The sequence below is a fragment of the Pungitius pungitius genome, chromosome 5, assembly GCF_949316345.1.
Source record: "Pungitius pungitius chromosome 5, fPunPun2.1, whole genome shotgun sequence".
Classification (NCBI taxonomy): Eukaryota; Metazoa; Chordata; class Actinopteri; order Perciformes; family Gasterosteidae; genus Pungitius; species Pungitius pungitius.
This window is the reverse complement of record NC_084904.1, coordinates 19613397-19634392: the sequence shown is the minus strand read 5'-3', so window position 1 is coordinate 19634392 and position 20996 is coordinate 19613397. Positions and strand designations below refer to the sequence as shown.

The window sequence follows — 20996 nt, the reverse complement described above, 5'->3', positions numbered from 1 at the left end:
GGAGAGGAACCCCAGTGAGGACCCAGATCCTCCACAGATTAAAGAGGAACAGGAGGAACTCTGCAGCAGTCAGGAGGGAGAGCAGCTTGAACCGAAGCAGGAGGCCGACACCTTTACGTTGACTCCGACTTGTGAGGAAACTGATCACAGTGATGATGAGACTCCGTTTTTGAATCCTGACAAAAGTAAGAGTGAATCAGAGGCAGATCCTCCAGCTAGCATGTGTACCAGCTCGTTAGATGAGGAAATGGACTGTGAGCGTTTTGTGGGACCAGAACCAAACATCTCTCATGAATCTGATAGCAAAGATCAGAAAGGAGTAAAACGTAGTTTAAGATCAACCAAGGAGCCACAACAGCAGATTCTGGCTCCTCCAGGTGAGAAGACATTTTTGTGCCAAACATGTGGAAATTATTTCCAACATAGAAAAACGTTGTTGTTCCATGTGAAGAGGTTCCACGGTGTTGATCAACCATATGCATGCCACACCTGTGGGAAAAGATTCATGGGAAAATCAGCACTTGAGGTTCATAAAACAGTCCACAGTGATGAGAAACCATTTTCTTGCAAAATATGTAGAAAAGATTTTAAATTTAGTAGTAGTTTAAAAGTCCACATGAAAGTTCACACTGAAGAAATGCCGTATTCTTGCAACACCTGTGGCAAAACATTCACTCATGCATCATTAATGAAGTCTCACACAAGAGTCCATACTGGGGAGAAGCCACATTCCTGCATCACCTGTGGGAAAACATTCACTCATGCATCACTAATGAAGTCTCATATAAGAATTCATACTGGGGAGAAGCCATATTCTTGCATCACCTGTGGCAAAAAATTCACTTGGCCAGAACATTTGAAGAATCACACAAGAATCCATACTGGGGAGAAGCCATATTCCTGCATCACCTGTGGCAAAACATTCACTCACGCATCAAATTTGAAGAGTCACACAAGAATCCATACTGGGGAGAAGCCATATTCCTGCATCACCTGTGGCAAAACATTCACTCGGCCAGAATCTTTGAAGAATCACACAAGAATCCATACTGGGGAGAAGCCATATTCCTGCATCACCTGTGGCAAAACATTCATTCGGCCACAACATTTGAAGAATCACAAAATAATCCATACTGGGGAGAAGCCATATTCCTGCATCACCTGTGGGAAAACATTCACTCAAGCATCAAGTTTGAAGACTCACACAAGAATCCATACTAGGGAGAAGCCTTAATCCTGTATAATATGTGAAAGATGTTTGTAATGGTAAAATATGTTATAACATAATCTTATGCTAAAAGAGTGATTATTGTCTGTGTTGAAGCAATGTGAGAAGAAAAGGGAAATCCAAAAGTTGTCTTTTGCAGCTGTGTGAAGGAGGACAGTCAAACCGGCCTTCACCCGAATGCTCGAACAAAGGAGCTCGGTTACTCCCATCTTTGCCTTGATTCGTTTCCTCCTTGATTTATAACTTTTCATCTTGGTTATCTCACAGGTGGTTTAGAGTTTTAGGTTTCTGTTTCTCTCGTGGCCGCCTACCACCAGAAATGACTTTCATGTGTGTGTATAAGAACTCAGCGTTTTCTCTCCACAGAGCACCGTGATACGTGCTTGTGTAGTTGACCTCCTGCTTGCAAGCAATAAATGGACTTTTTGCAACTTTGATCATTTATCAAGACTCTGTTTTATTAGACAAATCATTCTCTTCTACCGGGCTTATTGAAATATTCCACAACAATTTCGCGTCACAAACAGAATTCACTGACTGTCCGTCAGGCTCCGGGGGACCATCTGGAAAAAAAGGCCTTTTCCAGCATCACCAGCTGATGATCCTGCCTCATCCCTCCTTAGACAAGAGAGATCGGGCGGAAACCGAAGGAGTCCTGATTGACGTTACGTGTATCCAGCGAAAAAGAATTTCTACAAACTCGGGTAAGAAGTTGAAATTCCAATTAAAAAAGCAACAGTAAGAGTTGAACATAGCGGAAACGGATGACTGATCAAGTGGTTGATGTAGTCTGGGGAATATAGGCCTACAATTATTTTTTAACATTCTGGTGTTTTTATATATTTTTATATTTTTATTTTGAGTACATGATTCGGGATATTTCTAATGCATTATTTTATGCGAACGTAGATAGGACTGTGTACGATAGAAATTTCACTCTGAAGAAATTCTCAGAGATCGTAACACTCGCTAGACTTGTCCAATCAATTACTAAAAGTTAAAGTTGGAGATGCCGTGTCACAAGAATTCGCTATTGTGAATGGGATCTCTCAAGGTAGTTTTAGTGGCCCCTTATTTAATATTATGATAAATAACGTCTTTGTGGACATTGATAGAGATATTGGCTCCTGGCTATATGCTGACAATGAAGCAATGTGAAAATGACAAGATTGTCCTTACAGTCAAAATTATTGCAATAATCTTGGCACTGTAAAACAGGTCCGAACTGAGAGGGGCTACAAGTAGAAGAATAGGACTGTGTCTGACAGAGCTATCAATCTGTCAATCCTTTCCGTGTCCGGGCCGGTTGAGGTTTCCCGTGTTGAGTCAAATTAAGCCGCAGGCTCCACTCCCCGTGGTGCCCTTCCATCAGTTTCAGACAGAGATTTCACTCGAAACAAATTCTCCGAGGTCGTAACACTCGCTATTGACTACCCGGGTAAAATAAGACCGTTATAGACTGTTATAGTTAACCAAACGTGAATTCTACCTGTAGAATAAGATTGTGGCTGTAGCACACGTGAGTTTTACGCTGAAGCAGGTAAATTGATATCACTGTTAACCAAACGTGAGTTCTACTGAATTACCTTTAGAATAAGATCGTGGCAATATCGAAGCGTGAGTTTAGACCGGGGTTTTTGCAAAGCTTTTCCTTGTATAAAGAAACTACGCCTTACTGTGACGACTGTATTGTAATAAGTAAACCGGTAGGGTCCACACCAGTAAAAGATGGGTGGCCAGTCCGCAAAACACACGGAACCGTGGGGTCGGAGTGTGGCAATGATGCAGCAGAAATACAGAAAAACATGTACACAGTGTCTCCCATACTAGACAAAAGAGTTTGGTTTTCCAGAAAACGGCTCGAAATGTACAGTATATACACATATATATATATATATATACAGTATATATGTATGTATGTATGTATGTATGTATGTATGTATGTATGTATGTATGTAATATATATATATATATATATATATATATATATATATATATATATATATATGTATTAGAGATGAGCGAGTACAGCATTATCTGTATCTGTATCTGTATCTGTTGAACCATATGAATTATCTGTATCCGTATCCGTACTCGGACTGGGCGGGGCCTAACCCGAAAATGGGCGGGGCCTAACCCGGAAGTAAGAAGGATTTACCCCGTAAATTGTCGGGTTAAGCCTTTTTGCGGTTAAAACAGCATTCCTTCTTAATTCTTATCACTGATGATCATGAGAGAGAGAGGGGAAGTGTGTGTGTGTGGCTTAATTTGTAATATCAATATTTAGTTATTCAACACAACTAGTCAACGTCAGACACTGAGTGCGTGAAGAGATCCAGCAGACGGTAAAATAAAACTGATGAGAGAGAGAGAGAGAGAGAGAGGGAGAGAGAGACAGAGAGAGGGAGAGGTCAATGCGTGAAGTAAAAAAAAAAAAACTGTTAGAGCCGACTGAAAAAAAAAACTCCGACAGGCATAGACGCAACGCGAGTCACATTCTTAAGCACCACGTCTTAACAAGCCCCACGTTTACCTGAACTCTACTAGTTAAGAACAACAAACCGAAGTAAAAAAAAATAAAGGCGAAGAAATCGTTTAAATTTATCGGGAAAGACCCGCGAAACCGCTGACTGAGGGAGGGAGAGAGGAGTTATGTGTATGTGTGAGCCGAGCGGGACACAGCAACACAAACAGTGTGTGTGTAGGGGAGGGGCGCTGTGACTACCAGCCAATCACAGAACGCAGACACAGACAGCTACCCAATGAGGACTTTTATTCAATCCGAGCACAGATATTGACTCGTATTACTCGTATAATACTCGTACTCGGCAAAAGTGCTTTATCCGTTGTTACGTGCCTACTGGTTTTTGAACCTACTGGTTTGGCTACGCGTGCGTGTTTGTTTTGCCCCGACAGCGGCAGATGTTGTCTGCCTCGATCACCTGATTCGTCACACATTCGCAAACATATTGCTGAAAATGTTCAAAATGCATCCCATATCCAATGCAGCGATTATGATTGTATAAGTGAGCACTACATCACTGCCACTTATAAAGAAATAAATAAAAGAACATACATTTATTAAAAGATCGCCACCTGGATTCGAACTCACGCAGTCGAGCAAAACAGCAACACCTTATAAGACGGCGGCGCTACGCAGTCGGCCAACCGAGCTTACAAGTGCCGCTGCTTATTTCACTACTTGTCATGAAATTGCACATCGTCAGGGGCAAGAAAACCTTTTGGTTCAGGGTGAGCCAAGACAACTGGGGCCTGTTTCAATAAGGAGGTTCAACCAACTCTGAGTTAAAACTTGAACTCTGAGTTGACTTACCCTGAGATGGGAAACTCTGAGTTTTCGGTTACAGAACAGCTGAAATGAGTTAGTTCAATCAACTCTGAGTTGACCTACTCTGAGTTAAGCGCGTGCACCACAACTATAAAAAGCCATTATCAATGGAGCGCAGATATTACGAGTCACCATGGCAACAGCGCCAGACAAAAAGAGGTCTTCATATTTTTCACCAGCAGAACTGGATGTGCTTATGCAAGCATATGGAGAGTACGAACATATATTTTAAAAAAAAGCAACACGGCTGCAGCGGCGAAGGACAGAGAGTTAGCTTGGGAGAAAATAGCTGCTCGAGTCAATGCGTAAGTTTACATTTGAATTACTGTTATACAGTGTTGTGTGTAATTAATTTCTATGTAATCTAAAAACTGTAATTTAATTCCGTAATTTAAAGTAAAATCTGTTGTAATTGCATTAAATGCTGCATAAACTATAAAGCAATTCTGTATAAAACAATAGTGGATTTAACATCAAATTTTAAAAGATATATTTTTTCAAGAATAATTCATGCAATTGTATAATGTTTATTTGAAAGCATTAAAAGTGCAGTTTCTTGTCTCTCCTTGTATTGTTCAAGTGGTTGAAGTTGATATGGGATTTAGAAAGTAATTAGTAATAAGTAGACCAATACTTTCTAGAGATAGTCATTATTACATTAATCTAATTACACTGTTGAAGAAGCCAGTTGTAGTTAGTAATATAAGTGACTTGCCCAACTGTTATAATATCAGAAGTGAAACTGGAAGAAGAGTGTGTTATTCAACCTAATTTTAATTTTCATGTAGGTGCAATCTTGCACATTAATACTGTGGATGGACCTCCTGTTGACATAGTCCGCTTCATTTTCGGAAGGTGCAATGATGGGAATATGTGTGCCATCAATGCATCCAACCACATTCGGAAATCCTAAAAGGAATTCTATTATTAGTTTACTTCCAGGGGTCGCAGCAATATGCTCTTAACTGAACGTCATTTATCAGGTTAGCCTCATTTAAACCGATTTATACATCACTGACCTGCAATCCTGTGAAACTCCTCTTTGATGGCTTTCACGGGTTTGTGCCCAGGAAACAGCACAAAAATTTGAAGAAAGCGCTTAAGAGCGAGGCACACTTTCCTTACAACTCTGCAAACAGTAGCCTTACTGATATGTTCTGCATCCCCAATGTTATACAGAAAACTACCATTTGCAAAGAAACGTAATGCAACGCAAAGCATCTGCTCGGATGTTAGAGCACGGCCGCGATGGCTGATGTTTCTTATGTAAGGATGGATGAGATTATGGATGTATCTTATTGACTGTAAAGAAAAACGGTACCGCTCAAATAAAAATGAATATGGATATGACAAAAAATCCACTCTGGGTCTCAAAATCCTCTCCCGACGTAAATGCAACTCCCTACTGATTAATGCAGCCTCTTCATCCACAGGATCGTCCAAAAAAGGACATGCCATTTCATTCACTTGATTTGATGCGCTCTGCGTGACTGAAATGTGCGCAATGAATGAATACCGAAAGAATGAATGAGGTGATTAAATACCACTTCCTCTTTAAAAAAGGGGAGGAGACGAAATAAACTCTGGGTTTCCCGAAGAAAACCTGCTCCCGACCAGGTTAGGTTCACAGAGTAAGTTGCCATGGTAACTGACTCTGAGTATAAGTTACCTCTCTTTCTGAAACAGGCTTGACTTACTCTGCTTTCTCAGGTTTAACATACCTCCCATTCTGAAACAGAAAACTCAGAGTTTCCCTCATTTCAGGGTTAACATACTCAGAGTTTTCACTTAACCTCCTTTCTGAAACAGGCCCCTGGTTTGGTGGGCGTATCATGGAACACATGCAAACATGTGTATCGATACTTTATTCCCGAGGCTGCAGCCTAGAACCACCGAAACATTTGGAGAAAAGAGGATTTTATGTTCAGACTGTCATACAGTGACGTGCATCACAGCCACTTAACAAAGTAATCTAGAAAAAATATTTTTAATGAAAGATCGCCACAACCTGGATTCGAACCATGTCGAGCAAAATAAAAATATATCCAAGACGGATGCCTTACGTCATCGACTACTGGAGCTTTTTAAGTTTTTGGCTGTTTTTTGTACTGTTTGTCACATAATTGCACATCGTCAGTGGCAAGAAAACCGTTTGGTTCAGGGTGAGCCAAGACAACTGGTTTTTGGTGGCGTAGCGTGAAACACTTCATACATATTGATCGGTGCTTTTTCGCGATGCTTGTTAGTTATTTACACATTACATCCACATGGTTAAAAAGTGCTTTACAGACGTGAAATCCTAGAATACACCGGGGATTAAGCAATCACGTTAATTAGCAACATCAGTATGAAGGGAGAATTGAATAGTTTATGCAAAGTTTTTACCTCTGCTCAGTAGAAATATATTTAATCAAGCTTTAGAAAAAAAGAGCACGGATGAACCACGAGTTTTTTTGTCGTATATATTTAGATGTTATTGAGAGAGTAATCCTACTTAGGCAATGTGCTAGAAAACGTGACAGAACTATGTATTTCACGCTACGCCACCAAAAACCAGTTGTCTTGGGTCACCCTGAACCAAAAGGTTTTCTTGCCCCTAATCGCTGCATTGGATATGGGATGCATTTTGAACATTTTCAGCAATATGTTTGCGAATGTGTGACGAATCAGGTGATCGAGGCAGACAACATCTGCCGCTGTCGGGGCAAAACAAACACGCACGCGTAGCCAAACCAGTAGGTTCAAAAACCAGTAGGCACGTAACACCGTAACGGATACTCGTTTCAGCCGAGTATCCGGCTCATCTCTAATATGTATATATATATAATATAATATATATATATATATATATATATATATATATATATATATATATATATATATATATATACATTTCAGAAATTAATTGTCAATCTTAAAAAATATCCTGCAAATAAGATGGATTGATTTCTTAACCTAATAAACCCTCAAGTAGTGTTCACTCTTGATTTCATTAAGGCCTTTTTTGTATAAAAAACAGGCTCATTTGTTTTTTAGAACAAAGGTATTTTTCTAAATAAACCAGAGAATGGTTTTCTTTAAGGTAAAGACCTGACGCTCTAGTAAAAGTTAGTAACAAGGCTGGGAAAGCAGGACATTATGGCAATAATTTATTTTGATAAAGAGAAAGCATGTGACTCCATGTGGAGAGCGGGCCTATTGATATATATATATATATATATATATATATATATAGATAATGGGGTTTGGTGGAAGGATGTATAACTAGATATTTGGTTTCTTGTCCAATCAATTACTAAAAGTTAAAGTTGGAGATGCCGTGTCAGAAGAATTCGCTATTGTGAATGGGATCCCTCAAGGTAGTGTTAGTGGCCCCTTGAAGTAATGTGAAAATGACAAGACTGTCCTTACAGTCAAAATTATTGCAATAATCTTGGCACTGTAAAAGAGGTCAGAACTGAGAGAGGTCGTCTGTTAAGATTCAAAACAGCCTAATGTCAAAAGAGAATTTGGTGATGGAAAAATCCCTCATCATGTTTAGCTATCATATACTGTGAATACATTTGGGTCCCTGCTCATGAAGGTGTAGAGGGCAATTAGAGAGCAGATGTGATTGCAGCACTAAAATAAGAAGATATTGAATATTCCTTTTGAAAGAGGGAAGCTAGATCTTTTCTTTAAGAGAGGCAGCACGGGACGTATGACAGAAGAAGTGGGACAAAGACGACAAAGGAAGACATAACATTCAGAAACACACAAATGGGAAGACATACAGTATAAAGGGAATTATTGAAGAAAGGAGGTCAGAATATTGAATTTGAGATTCTGACAGACTGGACACAACTCAACGCTGTATTTAATGGCTAAAAATGTAAAGTTATAGACTAAACAATTCAGTGAGAAACAAACAGTTGGGACGGGAGTTGCGTTTAAAGAGAGTTCTGGCGAGAGCTGCAGGCACTGTTGAGATTTCTTAAAGAAACACGATTAAGTGTTATCTGTTAGAACAGTGATGAAACTGTTACCCTGAAAATGCACACAGCAGTACTTTAAGTGACGGTATGTATCTATTCAAGTTGATTTAGACCCGCAAATCAAGTTTATAGAAAAAGAACAAGATGACCTGCAGCTTTAATTCAAGCGGAACCTTAAAGTGACTGAGGTCTCCTGTCGGAACTTTATAGCGTGACACCCAGCCGTTGCTCGGTGCCGTGGACGTGCACGTTATTATTCCATCGGTAACCAACAACAATGTCTTCAGTTGAGTGTTTGAGAGAGTTTGTCAACCAGCGACTATCTGCTGCTGCTGAAGAAATATTCGGAGTTTTTAAAAGAACCATCGTCGAGTATCAGGAAGAGATCGAGCGGCAGCGCGGAATGTTGGATGTTATTTGGAAACCCGAAGTGAGGTTACACAGGATAGGTGAGTACAACTTTGTGAGGAACATCCGTGATCTAAAGCAACAAAGACGAGACAATATTTTCCAGCAAATGCTGTTCCTTTATTATTTGAACAGTAGGAAACATGACGGTTGTAGTTTATTCACACTCGTTGTATCTATTCGCCCAAACGTTTGTTTTTCTCTTTCTTTTGTCCCTCCAGAGCTCCCACAGTCACATGTCTGTAAGCAGGAGGAGGTTCTCTCTGACCAGCAGCTGTGTCTCCAGGAGAGGAACCCCAGTGTGGACCAAGAGGACCCAGATCCTCCACAGGTTAAAGAGGAACAGGAGGAACTCTGCAGCAGTCAGGAGGGAGAGCAGCTTGAACCGAAGCAGGAGGCCGACACCTTTACGTTGACTCCGACTTGTGAGGAAACTGATCACAGTGATGATGAGACTCCGTTTTGGAATCCTGACAAAAGTCAGAGTGAATCAGAGGCGGAGCCTCCAGCTAGCACGTGTACCAGCTCATTAGATGAGGAAATGGACTGTGAGCGTTTTGTGGGACCAGAACCAAACATCTCTCATGAATCTGATAGCAAAGATCAGAAAGGAGTAAAACGTAGTTTAACATCAACTAAGGAGTCACAGCAGCAGATTCTGGCTCCTCCAGGTGAGAAGACATTTTTGTGCAAAACATGTGGAAAAGATTTCCAACAAAACAAAACTTTGTTGGCCCATGTGAAAAGATTCCACAGTGTTGATCAACCATATTCCTGCATCACCTGTGGCAGAACATTCACTCGGCCAGAACATTTGAAAAATCACACAAGAATTCATACTGGGGAGAAACCATATTCTTGCATCACCTGTGGCAAAACATTCACTCATGCATCAAGTTTAAGGATTCACACAAGAATCCATACTGGGGAGAAGCCATTTTCCTGCCTCACCTGTGGCAAAACATTCATTCAGACAGCAAATTTGAAGTCTCACACAAGAATCCATACTGGGGAGAAGCCATATTCTTGCATCACCTGTGGCAAAACATTCACTCGGCCACAACATTTGAAGAATCACACAAGAATTCATACTGGGGAGAAACCATATTCTTGCATCACCTGTGGCAAAACATTCACTCATGCATCAAGTTTAAGGATTCACACAAGAATCCATACTGGGGAGAAGCCTTAATCCTGTATAATATGTGAAAGATGTTTGTAATGGTAAAATATGTTATAAAATAATCTTATGCTAAAAGAGTGATTATTGTCTGTGTTGAAGCAATTTGAGAAGAAAAGGGAAATCCAAAAGTTGTCTTTTGCAGCTGTGTGAAGGAGGACAGTCAAACCGGCCTTCACCCGAATGCTCGAACAAAGGAGCTCGGTTACTCCCATCTTTGCCTTGATTCGTTTCCTCCTTGATTTATAACTTTTCATCTTGGTTATCTCACAGGTGGTTTAGAGTTTTAGGTTTCTGTTTCTCTCGTGGCCGCCTACCACCAGAAATGACCTTCATGTGTGTGTATAAGAACTCAGCGTTTTCTCTCCACAGAGCACCGTGATACGTGCTGTGTAGTTGACCTCCTGCTTGCAAGCAATAAATGGACTTTATGCAACTTTGTTCATTCATCAAGACTCTGTTTTATTAGACAAATCATTCTCTTCTACCAAACTTATTGAAATATTCCACAACAATTTGGCGTCACAAACAGAATTCACTGACTGTCCGTCAGGCTCCGGGGGACCATCTGGAAAAAAAGGCCTTTCCCAGGATCACCAGCTGATGATCCTGCCTCATCCCTCCTTAGACAAGAGAGATCGGGCGGAAACCGAAGGAGTCCTGATTGACGTCACGTGTATCCAGCGAAAAAGAATTAATTTTTACAAACTCGGGTAAGAAGTTGAAATTCAAATTATAAAGCAACAGTAAGAGTTAAATATTGCGGAAACGGATGACTGATCAAGTGGTTGATGTAGTCTGGGGAATATAGGCCTACAATTATTTTTTAACAAGACAAATAAAGGGAAGACATATAAAGGGAAGTATTGAAGAAAGGAGGTCAGAATATTGAGTTTGAGATTCTGACAGACTGGACACAACTCAACGCTGTATTTAATGGCTAAAAATGTAAAGTTATAGACTAAACAATTCAGTGAGAAACAAACAGTTGGGACGGGAGTTGAGTTTGAAGAGAGTTCTGGCGAGAGCTGCAGGCACTGTTGAGATTTCTTAAAGAAACACGATTAAGTGTTATCTGTTAGAACAGTGATGAAACTGTTACCCTGAAAATGCACACAGCAGTACTTTAAGCGACGGTATGTATCTATTCAAGTTGATTGCGACCTGCAAATCAAGTTGATAGAAAAAGAACAAGATGACCTGCAGCTTTAATTCAAGCGGAACCTTAAAGTGACTGAGGTCTCCAGCCGGAACTTTATAGCGTGACACCCAGCCGTTGCTCGGTGCCGTGGACGTGCACGTTATTATTCCATCGGTAACCAAGCAACAATGTCTTCAGTTGAGTGTTTGAGAGAGTTTGTCAACCAGCGACTATCTGCTGCTGCTGAAGAAATATTCGGAGTTTTTAAAAGAACCATCGTCGAGTATCAGGAAGAGATCGAGCGGCAGCGCAGAGTGTTGGATGTTATTTGGAAACCCGAAGTGAGGTTACACAGGATAGGTGAGTACAACTTTGTGAGGAACATCCGTGATCTAAATCAACAAAGACGAGACAATATTTTCCAGCAAATGCTGTTACTTAATTGATTGAACGGTAGGAAACATGACGGTTGTAGTCTATTCACACTCGTTGTATTTATTCACTCAGACGTTTGTTTTTCTCTTTCTTTTGTCCCTCCAGAGCTCCCACAGTCACGTGTCTGTAAGCAGGAGGAGGTTCTCTCTGACCAGCAGCTGTGTCTCCAGGAGAGGAACCCCAGTGTGGACCAAGAGGACCCAGATCCTCCACAGATTAAAGAGGAACAGGAGGAACTCTGCAGCAGTCAGGAGGGAGAGCAGCTTGAACCGAAGCAGGAGGCCGACACCTTTACGTTGACTCCGACTTGTGAGGAAACTGATCACAGTGATGATGAGACTCCGTTTTTGAATCCGGACAAAAGTCAGAGTGAATCAGAGGCAGATCCTCCAGCTAGCACGTGTACCAGCTCGTTAGATGAGGAAATGGACTGTGAGCGTTTTGTGGGACCAGAACCAAACATCTCTCATGAATCTGATAGCAAAGATCAGAAAGGAGTAAAACGTAGTTTAACATCAACCAAGGAGCCACAACAACAGATTCTGGCTCCTCCAGGTGAGAAGACATTTTTGTGCAAAACATGTGGAAAATATTTCAAATGTAGTAAAACCTTAAAAGTCCACATGAAAGTTCACAATGGGGAAAGACTGTATTCTTGCAACACCTGTGGCAAAACATTCACTTATGCATCACATTTGAAGATTCATATAAGAATTCATACTGGGGAGAAGCCATATTCCTGCATCACCTGTGGCAAAACATTCACTCAGCCAGAATATTTGAAGTCTCATATAAGAATTCATACTGGGGAGAAACCATATTCTTGCATCACCTGTGGCAAAACATTCACTCAGGCAACACATTTGAAGTATCACACAAGAATCCATACTGGGGAGAAACCATATTCCTGCATCACCTGTGGCAAAACATTCACTAATGCATCAAGTTTGAGGATTCATATAAGAATCCATACGGGGGAGAAACCACATTCTTGCATCACCTGTGGCAAAACATTCACTCGGCCAAAATATTTGAAGTCTCACACAAGAATCCATACTGGGGAGAAGCCACATTGCTGCAACACCTGTGGGAAAATATTCACTTATAAATCAGCATTTGAGGTTCATAAAAGAGTCCATAGTGATGAGAAACCATTTTCTTGCCAAACATGCGGCAACTCTTTCAAATGTAGTAATAGCTTAAAAGTACACATGAAAGTTCACACTGGTGAGAAGCCACATTCCTGCAACACCTGTGGGAAAACATTCACTTATAAATCAGCATTTGAGGTTCATAAAAGAGTCCATAGTGATGAGAAACCATTTTCTTGCCAAACTTGTGGAAAATATTTCAAATGTAGTAAAGGATTAAAAGTCCACATGAAAGTTCACACTGGGGAAAGGCCGTTTTCTTGCATCACCTGCGGTAAAACATTCACTTGTGCAACAAATTTGAAGTTTCATACAAGAGTACATACTGGGGAAAGGCCATTTTCATGCACCACGTGTGGGAAAACATTCCTTCGTCCATCGATTTTGAAGTATCATACAAAAATCCATACTGGGGAGAAGCCATATTCCTGTAAAATATGTGAAAGTGTTTTTAGATTTTCTAGTAACTTATTTGTCCACATGAGAAGAAGCCACAAGAATGAGACGTCATAAATTCAACTCTTGTGATGAAATATTCTGAACAATTGTTAAGATAGATTAGGAGTTGACCTGTTTTTTTTGGGATTCTGACGTACAAAACCATCCAGCCAAACCCAGACTGGATGAGCGTTCACTTGAATGATTACTTGTAGATTTTTCCAATGAAACGAGATTGTAACATCTTCTTTAGACAGAAAAATAGAATATTGTTGCATTTATCTTTTTTCTTCGATGTAACTTGCTGTTACTTAAATGTTTTGGGGGAATTTAATGTAATCCCCCAAATCTTTGTTGCACATTGAACATATCCTGCTAATCTTTACCCTTTTTTATACATAAATATTTGTCTGTGAAAATAATTGTCAAACTGAGAAAATATCCTTCAAATAAAAATAATTGCTCTCTCAAACTGATAAACCCTCAGGGTATGTTCACTGTCTGTTACTTTTTGTCTTAAGCCTTTTGAAAAAGTAAAAAGAGATCTAAGATTTTCCACTGCCAAAGAATGTCAGCTGTATTACCATGAACAGAGTAGAAACATTTCAAGTTGAAAGAAAAACTATTGTTGAGTACAAGTAAGAAATCAACACAGGATAAGTGTGTAACATGTATTTTATTAAATAAAAAACTGAAGTGATGTTGGGTCCCTTTTTTTATGTGGAAACTATTTCCAACATTTAAAAAAACTTGTTGGCTGACCTGAAAAGATTCCACAGTGTTGATCCATCATATGCATGCAACACTGGATAAATCAGTATTTTAGGTTCATAAAAGAGTCCACAGTGATGAGAAATATGTGCAAAATACACAATTTTTCTCAGAAAATATATTTCCAAAGGAGCTATTGACATGACATTCACCCGATATTGGTAACAACCCAAGTAATACATTCAAATTAACCAAAACAAAGAAGTTCAGAAATAAAGTTATGCCTATCAATGTGAAATGACACAGGGAAAATGTATTGAACACGCTTACTGATATTTATTCAAAACTTTGTATAAAAGCCTTTGTTGGTAATGACAGCTTCAAGACGCTTCCTGTATGGAGAATCTAGTCGCATTGCTCTGGTGTGATTTTGGGCTATTCTTCCACACAAACAGTCTTTAAATCTTGAAGGTTGCGTGCAGGGCTGGGTCTAGACAGGCATGTATGATTGTGCTCCAGCACCTAGTTTGAGGGGGCACAAGATTTATTTGAGGGGGCCAGGCCCCCTCTTGCCCCTGCCTAGACCCGGCCCTGGTTGCGTGGGCCTCTTCTATGAATCTTGATCTCTAGTTCTTTCCATAGATTTTCAATGGGATTTAAGTCAGGTGATTGGCTGGGCCATTCTAGCAGCCTTATTTTCTTTCTTTGAAACCAGTTGAGAGTTTCCTTGGCTGTGTGTTTGGGATCATTGTCTTGCTGAAATGTTCACCCTCGTTTCATCTTCATCATCTTGGTAGATGGCAGCAGATTTCTGTCAAGAATGTCTCTGTAAATTTGCCCATTTATCCTTCCTTCAATTATGTGAAGTTTGCCAGTACCATTTGCTCAAAAGCAGCCCCACAACATGTTGTTCCCACCTCCAAACTTCACTGTTGGTATAGTGTTTTTAGGGTGATGTGCAGTGGCATTTCTCCTCCAAACATGGTGTGTATTATGGCATCCAAACAGTTCAATTTTGATCTCATCTGACCACACTACATTCTCCCAGTATTTCACTGGATTTTCCAAATGTTATGCAGCAAACTAAAATTAAACTTTTTGCTTACAGAGAGGTCCCTCGGGCATCAACAGGTTTCTCTCCGTTTGAACTGGTGTACGTACATAAAGTAAGAGGTCTCCTTGCCCTGCTAAAAACTCACTGGGGGAAAGTCAAGAAGCAGCAGAGTCACAGAATGTGATGCACTGGCTCAGCAGAAAATGTTGGAGACCAAACGTAACCAAAAAAACAGGTATGAAAAATCTGCCAAGGAAAGGAGTTTTTCCCCCTTACAGGAAGTCCTGGTAGGCAAGGGCCTTATGTGATAAAACGGAAAATGGGGCCCACCACGTATGAGATAGAAACTCCGGTGGAGGCACGCCCACAGAGAACTTTGCACATTAACCTTTTAATGGTATGGATTCCCAGGGCTGAGCAGAAAGAGATGTTGTTGATTAGGCAGGTGAAAGAAGAGGACGACGATGATGAATAGTACCTTCCGTTACCGGCTCCTACACTTCCTGACCTCATCCACCTCACTGCTGATCAGCAAACCCAGATCAGTGCCCTTTGTGTCTCAGACGTTTCTAAAGAAACTCCTGGGTGTACTCAAATGACAGAACACAGAATTGCTCTAAAAAAAGATGCAGTGGTACGAAGAATGAGCTACAGAATCCCTGAGCTCCTGCTGATGTCGTTAGTAAAGGAAATAAAACGAATGCTGTTCTTGGGCATTATTGAGGTATCGAGGAGGGAGTGGTGCAACCGCATTGTTTTAGTCCCAAAGGAAGCTGGCACAATAAGATTCTGCATTAACTTTTGTTATCTACATTCAATATCTGTGTTTTATTCCTATCCTGTTCCTCATGTTGATGAAATTATCGACAGGTTAGGTGAATCCAAATTTCTAACCACTATTGATCTCTACAAAGGTTACTGGCAGGTACCACTGAATCGACAGTTCCGTACTTAACAGCTTTCCACACGCCAAAGGGTTTGTACCAGTTCACATTTATACCTTTTGGACTGGATGGTGCCCCAGCAACTTTCCAAAGATTAATGGACCAGGTATTGTTCGGATTGTCAGCTTTTGCTGTCGCATATAGGAAATATATAAAAAACCTGATTATCTGCTCGTGTCTTCTAACCATGTTCTTACCCAAGTAACCTCTGCCCGTCCGACCACCAGCCCTCTCGACCCCATTACATCCCATATTCTACAATCTATCGGTCCTTACCTTCTTCCTTTCCTCACCTGTCTCATTAAAAATGCTGTGTTATTTGCCTGTTTTCGCAACTCTCTGATGAAGGCAAGAGTTTACCCACTCTTGAAGAAACCCACCCTCAACCCTTCTAAAGAAAACAGCTACAGACCGGTCTCTCTTCTTCCCTTTTTGTCCAAAACTCTTGAGCGCGCAATTTTTAACCAACTCTCCTCCTATCTCCACCGTAACAACCTCCTTGACACCCACCAGTCAGGCTTCAAGGTGGGCCATTCCACAGAGACCGCTCTCCTTGCTGTCTCAGATAAACTCCACACTGCTAGAACCGCCTCTCTCTCCTCTGTCCTCATCCTTCTGGACCTTTCTGCTGCATTTGAAAAAAAAAAACCACCAGATCCTTATTTCCTTCTTTCAGGAACTTGGTGTCACAGGCTCTGATCTCTTCCTTCTCTCATCCTTCCTTGAGGGCCGCACCTACCGGGTAACTTGTAGAAGATCTGTGTTGGAACCGTGTCCTCTTCCTACTTGAGTTCCTCAGGGTTCCGTCTTGGGTCCCCTCCTCTTCTCTATCTACACCAACTATCTCGCCTCTGTCATTTGCTCGCAAGGTTTCTCCTACCACAGTTATGCCGATGTCGCTCAACTAAATCTCTCTGTCCCTCAGTCAGACACTCAGGTGGCAGCACAGATCTCTGCCCTGTCTGACTGACATCTCTCAGTCTGCTTGCCATCTGAAAATCAACCCTGACAAGACTGAACTACTTCTCTTTCCGTCAAAGATTCTCCTGCCCAGGACATGACTGTTATCTTCGACAACTCTGTGTTAAAGCCGACTTTGACTGCTAGGAACCTCGGTGTGACACTTGACAGCCAACTCTCCCTGACTCCGAACATCACAACGACAACACGATCTTGTAGATACACGCTCTACAACAGTGGTGTCAAACTCATTTCAGGTCCGGGCCAGATACTGCCCACTTCGAGCGAACACGGGCCACTGACGATCGACATATGTGACCTAGACAAACAACATGGACAGTTCAATATAATTAAATCTATGGCTCTCCTTAAAGTGTTTCTGCTCTGCTCACTGAAGCAACAGATTCCGTCGGACTTAAGATTATTAATTTGTGTCCATTAATGAACTTTTCTCCTCATGTACCCTGGTAAACGCTGTCATTGCAGACGGTTGCGTTGATTCTTACTGTGAAAATCTACGAACTTCCGGTTTAGCGGCTACGCTTTGTATTTTCGTTTTATGGGAAAAAACAAAAAAGCGATTGATGATGAGACTCAGTTTTTGAATCCTGACAAAAGTCAGAGTGAATCAGAGGCAGAGCCTCCAGCTAGCACGTGTACCAGCTCGTTAGATGAGGAAATTGACTGTGAGCGTTTTGTGGGACCAGAACCAAACATCTCTCATGAATCTGATAGCAAAGATCAGAAAGGAGTAAAACGTAGTTTAACATCAACCAAGGAGCCACAAGAGCAGATTCTGGCTCCTCCAGGTGAGAAGACATTTTTGTGCAAAACATGTGGAAAATATTTCAAATGTAGTAAAACCTTTAAAGTCCACATGAAAGTTCACAATGGGGAGAAGCCGTATTCCTGCATCACCTGTGGCAAAACATTCACTCGGCCAGAAAATTTGAAGTCTCACACAAGAATCCATACTGGGGAGAAGCCGTATTCCTGCATCACCTGTGGAAAAACATTCACTCAGACAGCAAATTTGAAGTCTCACACAATAATCCATACTGGGGAGAAGCCTTAATCCTGTAAAATATGTGAAAGATGTTTCAGAAGTTCTTGTATAACCCATATGAGACAAATCCACAAGGATGAAACGTCATAGATGCAACTCCTGTGATGAAATATTCTGAGCAATTTCTACAATTATTTAGATTGTACTTCAGCAAAAAAATAAGATGTTGTTCCTTCATGTAACTTGCTGTTAGTTACATGTTTTGGGGTAATTTACTACTAAAATCTTTCAAACAACTTGGTTTGCAAATTGAGTGATGTGGAATATTTCAATAAAAATTCCGGAAGAAGAGAAGGATTTTTTTCTAGGTTCATCTAATAAAACAGTCTTGATGAGTGATCAAAGTTACAAAAGTCCATTTAGTGCTTGCTAGCAGGAGATCAAATACACAAGCACGTATTACGGTGCTTTGTGAAGATGGCGTCTATTTAAGGTAGTTCCTACCATCCAATTCTATTTAAAGAAGAGTTAGATGAAGAATAAGAGGGACAGAACAAGAAGCTGCAATTCTGTTCTGCTATTGGAAGAGAAAGAGATGGTGCGTCATGTCTGGGCCATGATCAAAAAGATGAGTAGAAAAGGGAAAGTTGCAATCCCGGTGTTAATAAATGGAGAAGTCTGGGCAATTACAAATAAGGAGAAAGCAGCACTACTGGCCGCAAGGCCTACGAATAAACTAAAACAAAGAAGTTCAGAAATAAGTTATGTGTAATAATGTGAAATGACACAGGGAAAAAGTATTGAACACGCTTACTAATATTTATTCAATACTTTGTACAAAAGCCTTTGTTGGTAATGACAGCTTCAAGATGTCTCCTGTATGGAGAAACTAGATTTAATCACCTTAAATCTTAGTCTTTGTTGCACAATGAGTGAACATATCTTGCAAATGTTTATCCCTGTTTTATATGGAAATGTATATATTCCTCTATCTGACACACTTCTGGTGTAAGATGAAGAAAATGGAAGAAAGGAAACCTGTATGACATTGAATTTTTGTTTTAATTTCCTCATATTTTCAGTAAGCCATGGCAGAGAGGATTGAGTTTCTCACTGCTAACGGGAGCTATGGAATCCAAAATGTTTTTACAGGAACTGTTAAGAGTGCTCACAAGTTCTTCTACAGAGAGAGGCCAAGTTGTTCGTCATTAGAACTACACTGTGCATCAGTAAAAGCACTGAGGAATAGAGAGAGCAGTTATGGGCGGAAATGAATCTATTTGGGGTATTTGGGCCCAGGAGACACGATTGGAACCTGGAAAAACACTGCCTTGTGATCAGAGACTGCAAAATCACAATGAATCTGAAATACTTGGCTCCAACTCCCTCATGCGCTCAGCCCAGACCTCTCTCAACATCGATGGCTACATCGTCACCCTCTCAAGCCAGCTTCGGCAACGCCAGGATCATCCTCGACTCCACCTCAGGAACATTGCACGGCTCCAGCCATCTCTCTCCTCTGCCACCACCGAAATTCTCATCCATGCCCTCATAACCTCCAGACACGACTACTGCAACAGTATCCTCTGCGGCTCTCCCAACAAGATCCTCAACAGTCTCAAAGATGTTAACAACTCTGCCGCTTGACTGCTCACTTCCACCTGCCGGTATGAACACATCTTGTCACAAGGTGGCTGCTAGTGCGCAGGGAGGACTCAGACACAGGGTCTTCTAGTAAGTGCTCTCTAATTGTTCCAAACAAGGCAGACGTGCACAACCGACAGCATGAGACATAGACAATGACGCGACAGGGGACAACAAGCACACAGGGCTTAAATACACTAGGGAGGTGCAGGTGACTGGACACAGGTGGAAAAAATCAGGCAATCACAGGACAAGGCAGGAAGTGAAGCTAACCCAGGGGCACAAGAGACATGAAACTACAAACTAAAACAGGAAGAGGAACTAAACCATGACAGAACTCACCCCCCCCCCCCCCCCCTCTAGGACTGAATTCCAGACGGTCCTAAAGGGGAGCAGAACCGGGGAAATCAGACAAGGGGATGGGGGGGGACCCGACGATCCTGGTCCGCCCGGGGAACTCCGGTGACTCCCCCATCACCACTGTGGACTCCTTCCGTTTCCTGGGCTCCATCATCACCCAGGACCTCAAGTGGGAGCTGAACATCAGCTCCATCACCAAAAAGGCTCAGCAGAGGTTGTTCTTCCTGAGGCAGCTGAAGAAATTCAACCTGCCAAAGACGATGATGGTGCACTTCTACATGGCCATCATCGAGTCCATCCTCTGCTCTTCCATCACCGTGTGGTACGCTGCAGCCACAGCCAAGGACAAGGGCAGGTTACAGCGTGTCGTTCGCTCTGCAGAGAGGGTGATTGGCTGCAATCTGCCGTCTCTCCAGGACTTTGAAGCGGGCCAGAAAGATTGTAGCTGACCCCTCTCACCCCGGACATAAACTGTTTGTGCCCTTTCCATCCGGCAGGAGGCTGAGGTCCATCAGGACTAAGACCTTCCCTTCGGCAGTCGGGCTCATCAACAGAGCCCGGGTCCCCCCCTGACTGACTCTCATTCTCATGTACATTCACTTTGTCACTTTCACTTGTCCCTTGCTGTTTCTGTTAAGCTGGTGCACTTCATCTTTTTTTTTAATTTGATCCTTATTTCTCAACTTACTAACCCAGAGCTTTAAACATGGAGAAGCAGCGTTCAGATTTTCTGTTCCACGTGTCTGGATCAGTCTCAGGAAGCTGCAGGTCTGCTGAATTCCTCAGCTCGTATTTTTAAATCTTTTTCATGACTGTTTTTATTTTATGTTTCAATCAGTGTTCTTAATTTTTTTGTCAATATCCTTAAATAGTGTTTGGATGGTTTTAATGGTTTTGTCTGAAGTGCTTTGAAATGCCTTGGTGTTGAAATGTGCCATTACAAATAAAATTGCCTCTCCTTTTCTTGCTCCATGTGTAGAGGGCAATGAGATATGATTGCAAAGAGCACTAGA

The 20996-nt window shown here is 41.4% G+C and overlaps 1 protein-coding gene and 1 pseudogene across 1 annotated transcript; both read left to right on the top strand.

Annotated features, from left to right (window-relative positions):
- Window positions 1-91: 91 nt before the first annotated feature.
- On the top strand, window positions 92-13884 carry LOC134129023 (zinc finger protein 665-like; annotated as a pseudogene).
- LOC134129085 (gastrula zinc finger protein XlCGF49.1-like) lies at window positions 9464-10818 on the top strand. Its single transcript, XM_062562508.1, has one exon. The coding sequence runs from the start codon at window positions 9501-9503 to the stop codon at window positions 10149-10151; it is 651 nt and encodes a 216-aa protein (XP_062418492.1). The 5' UTR covers window positions 9464-9500; the 3' UTR covers window positions 10152-10818.
- Window positions 13885-20996: the final 7112 nt, after the last annotated feature.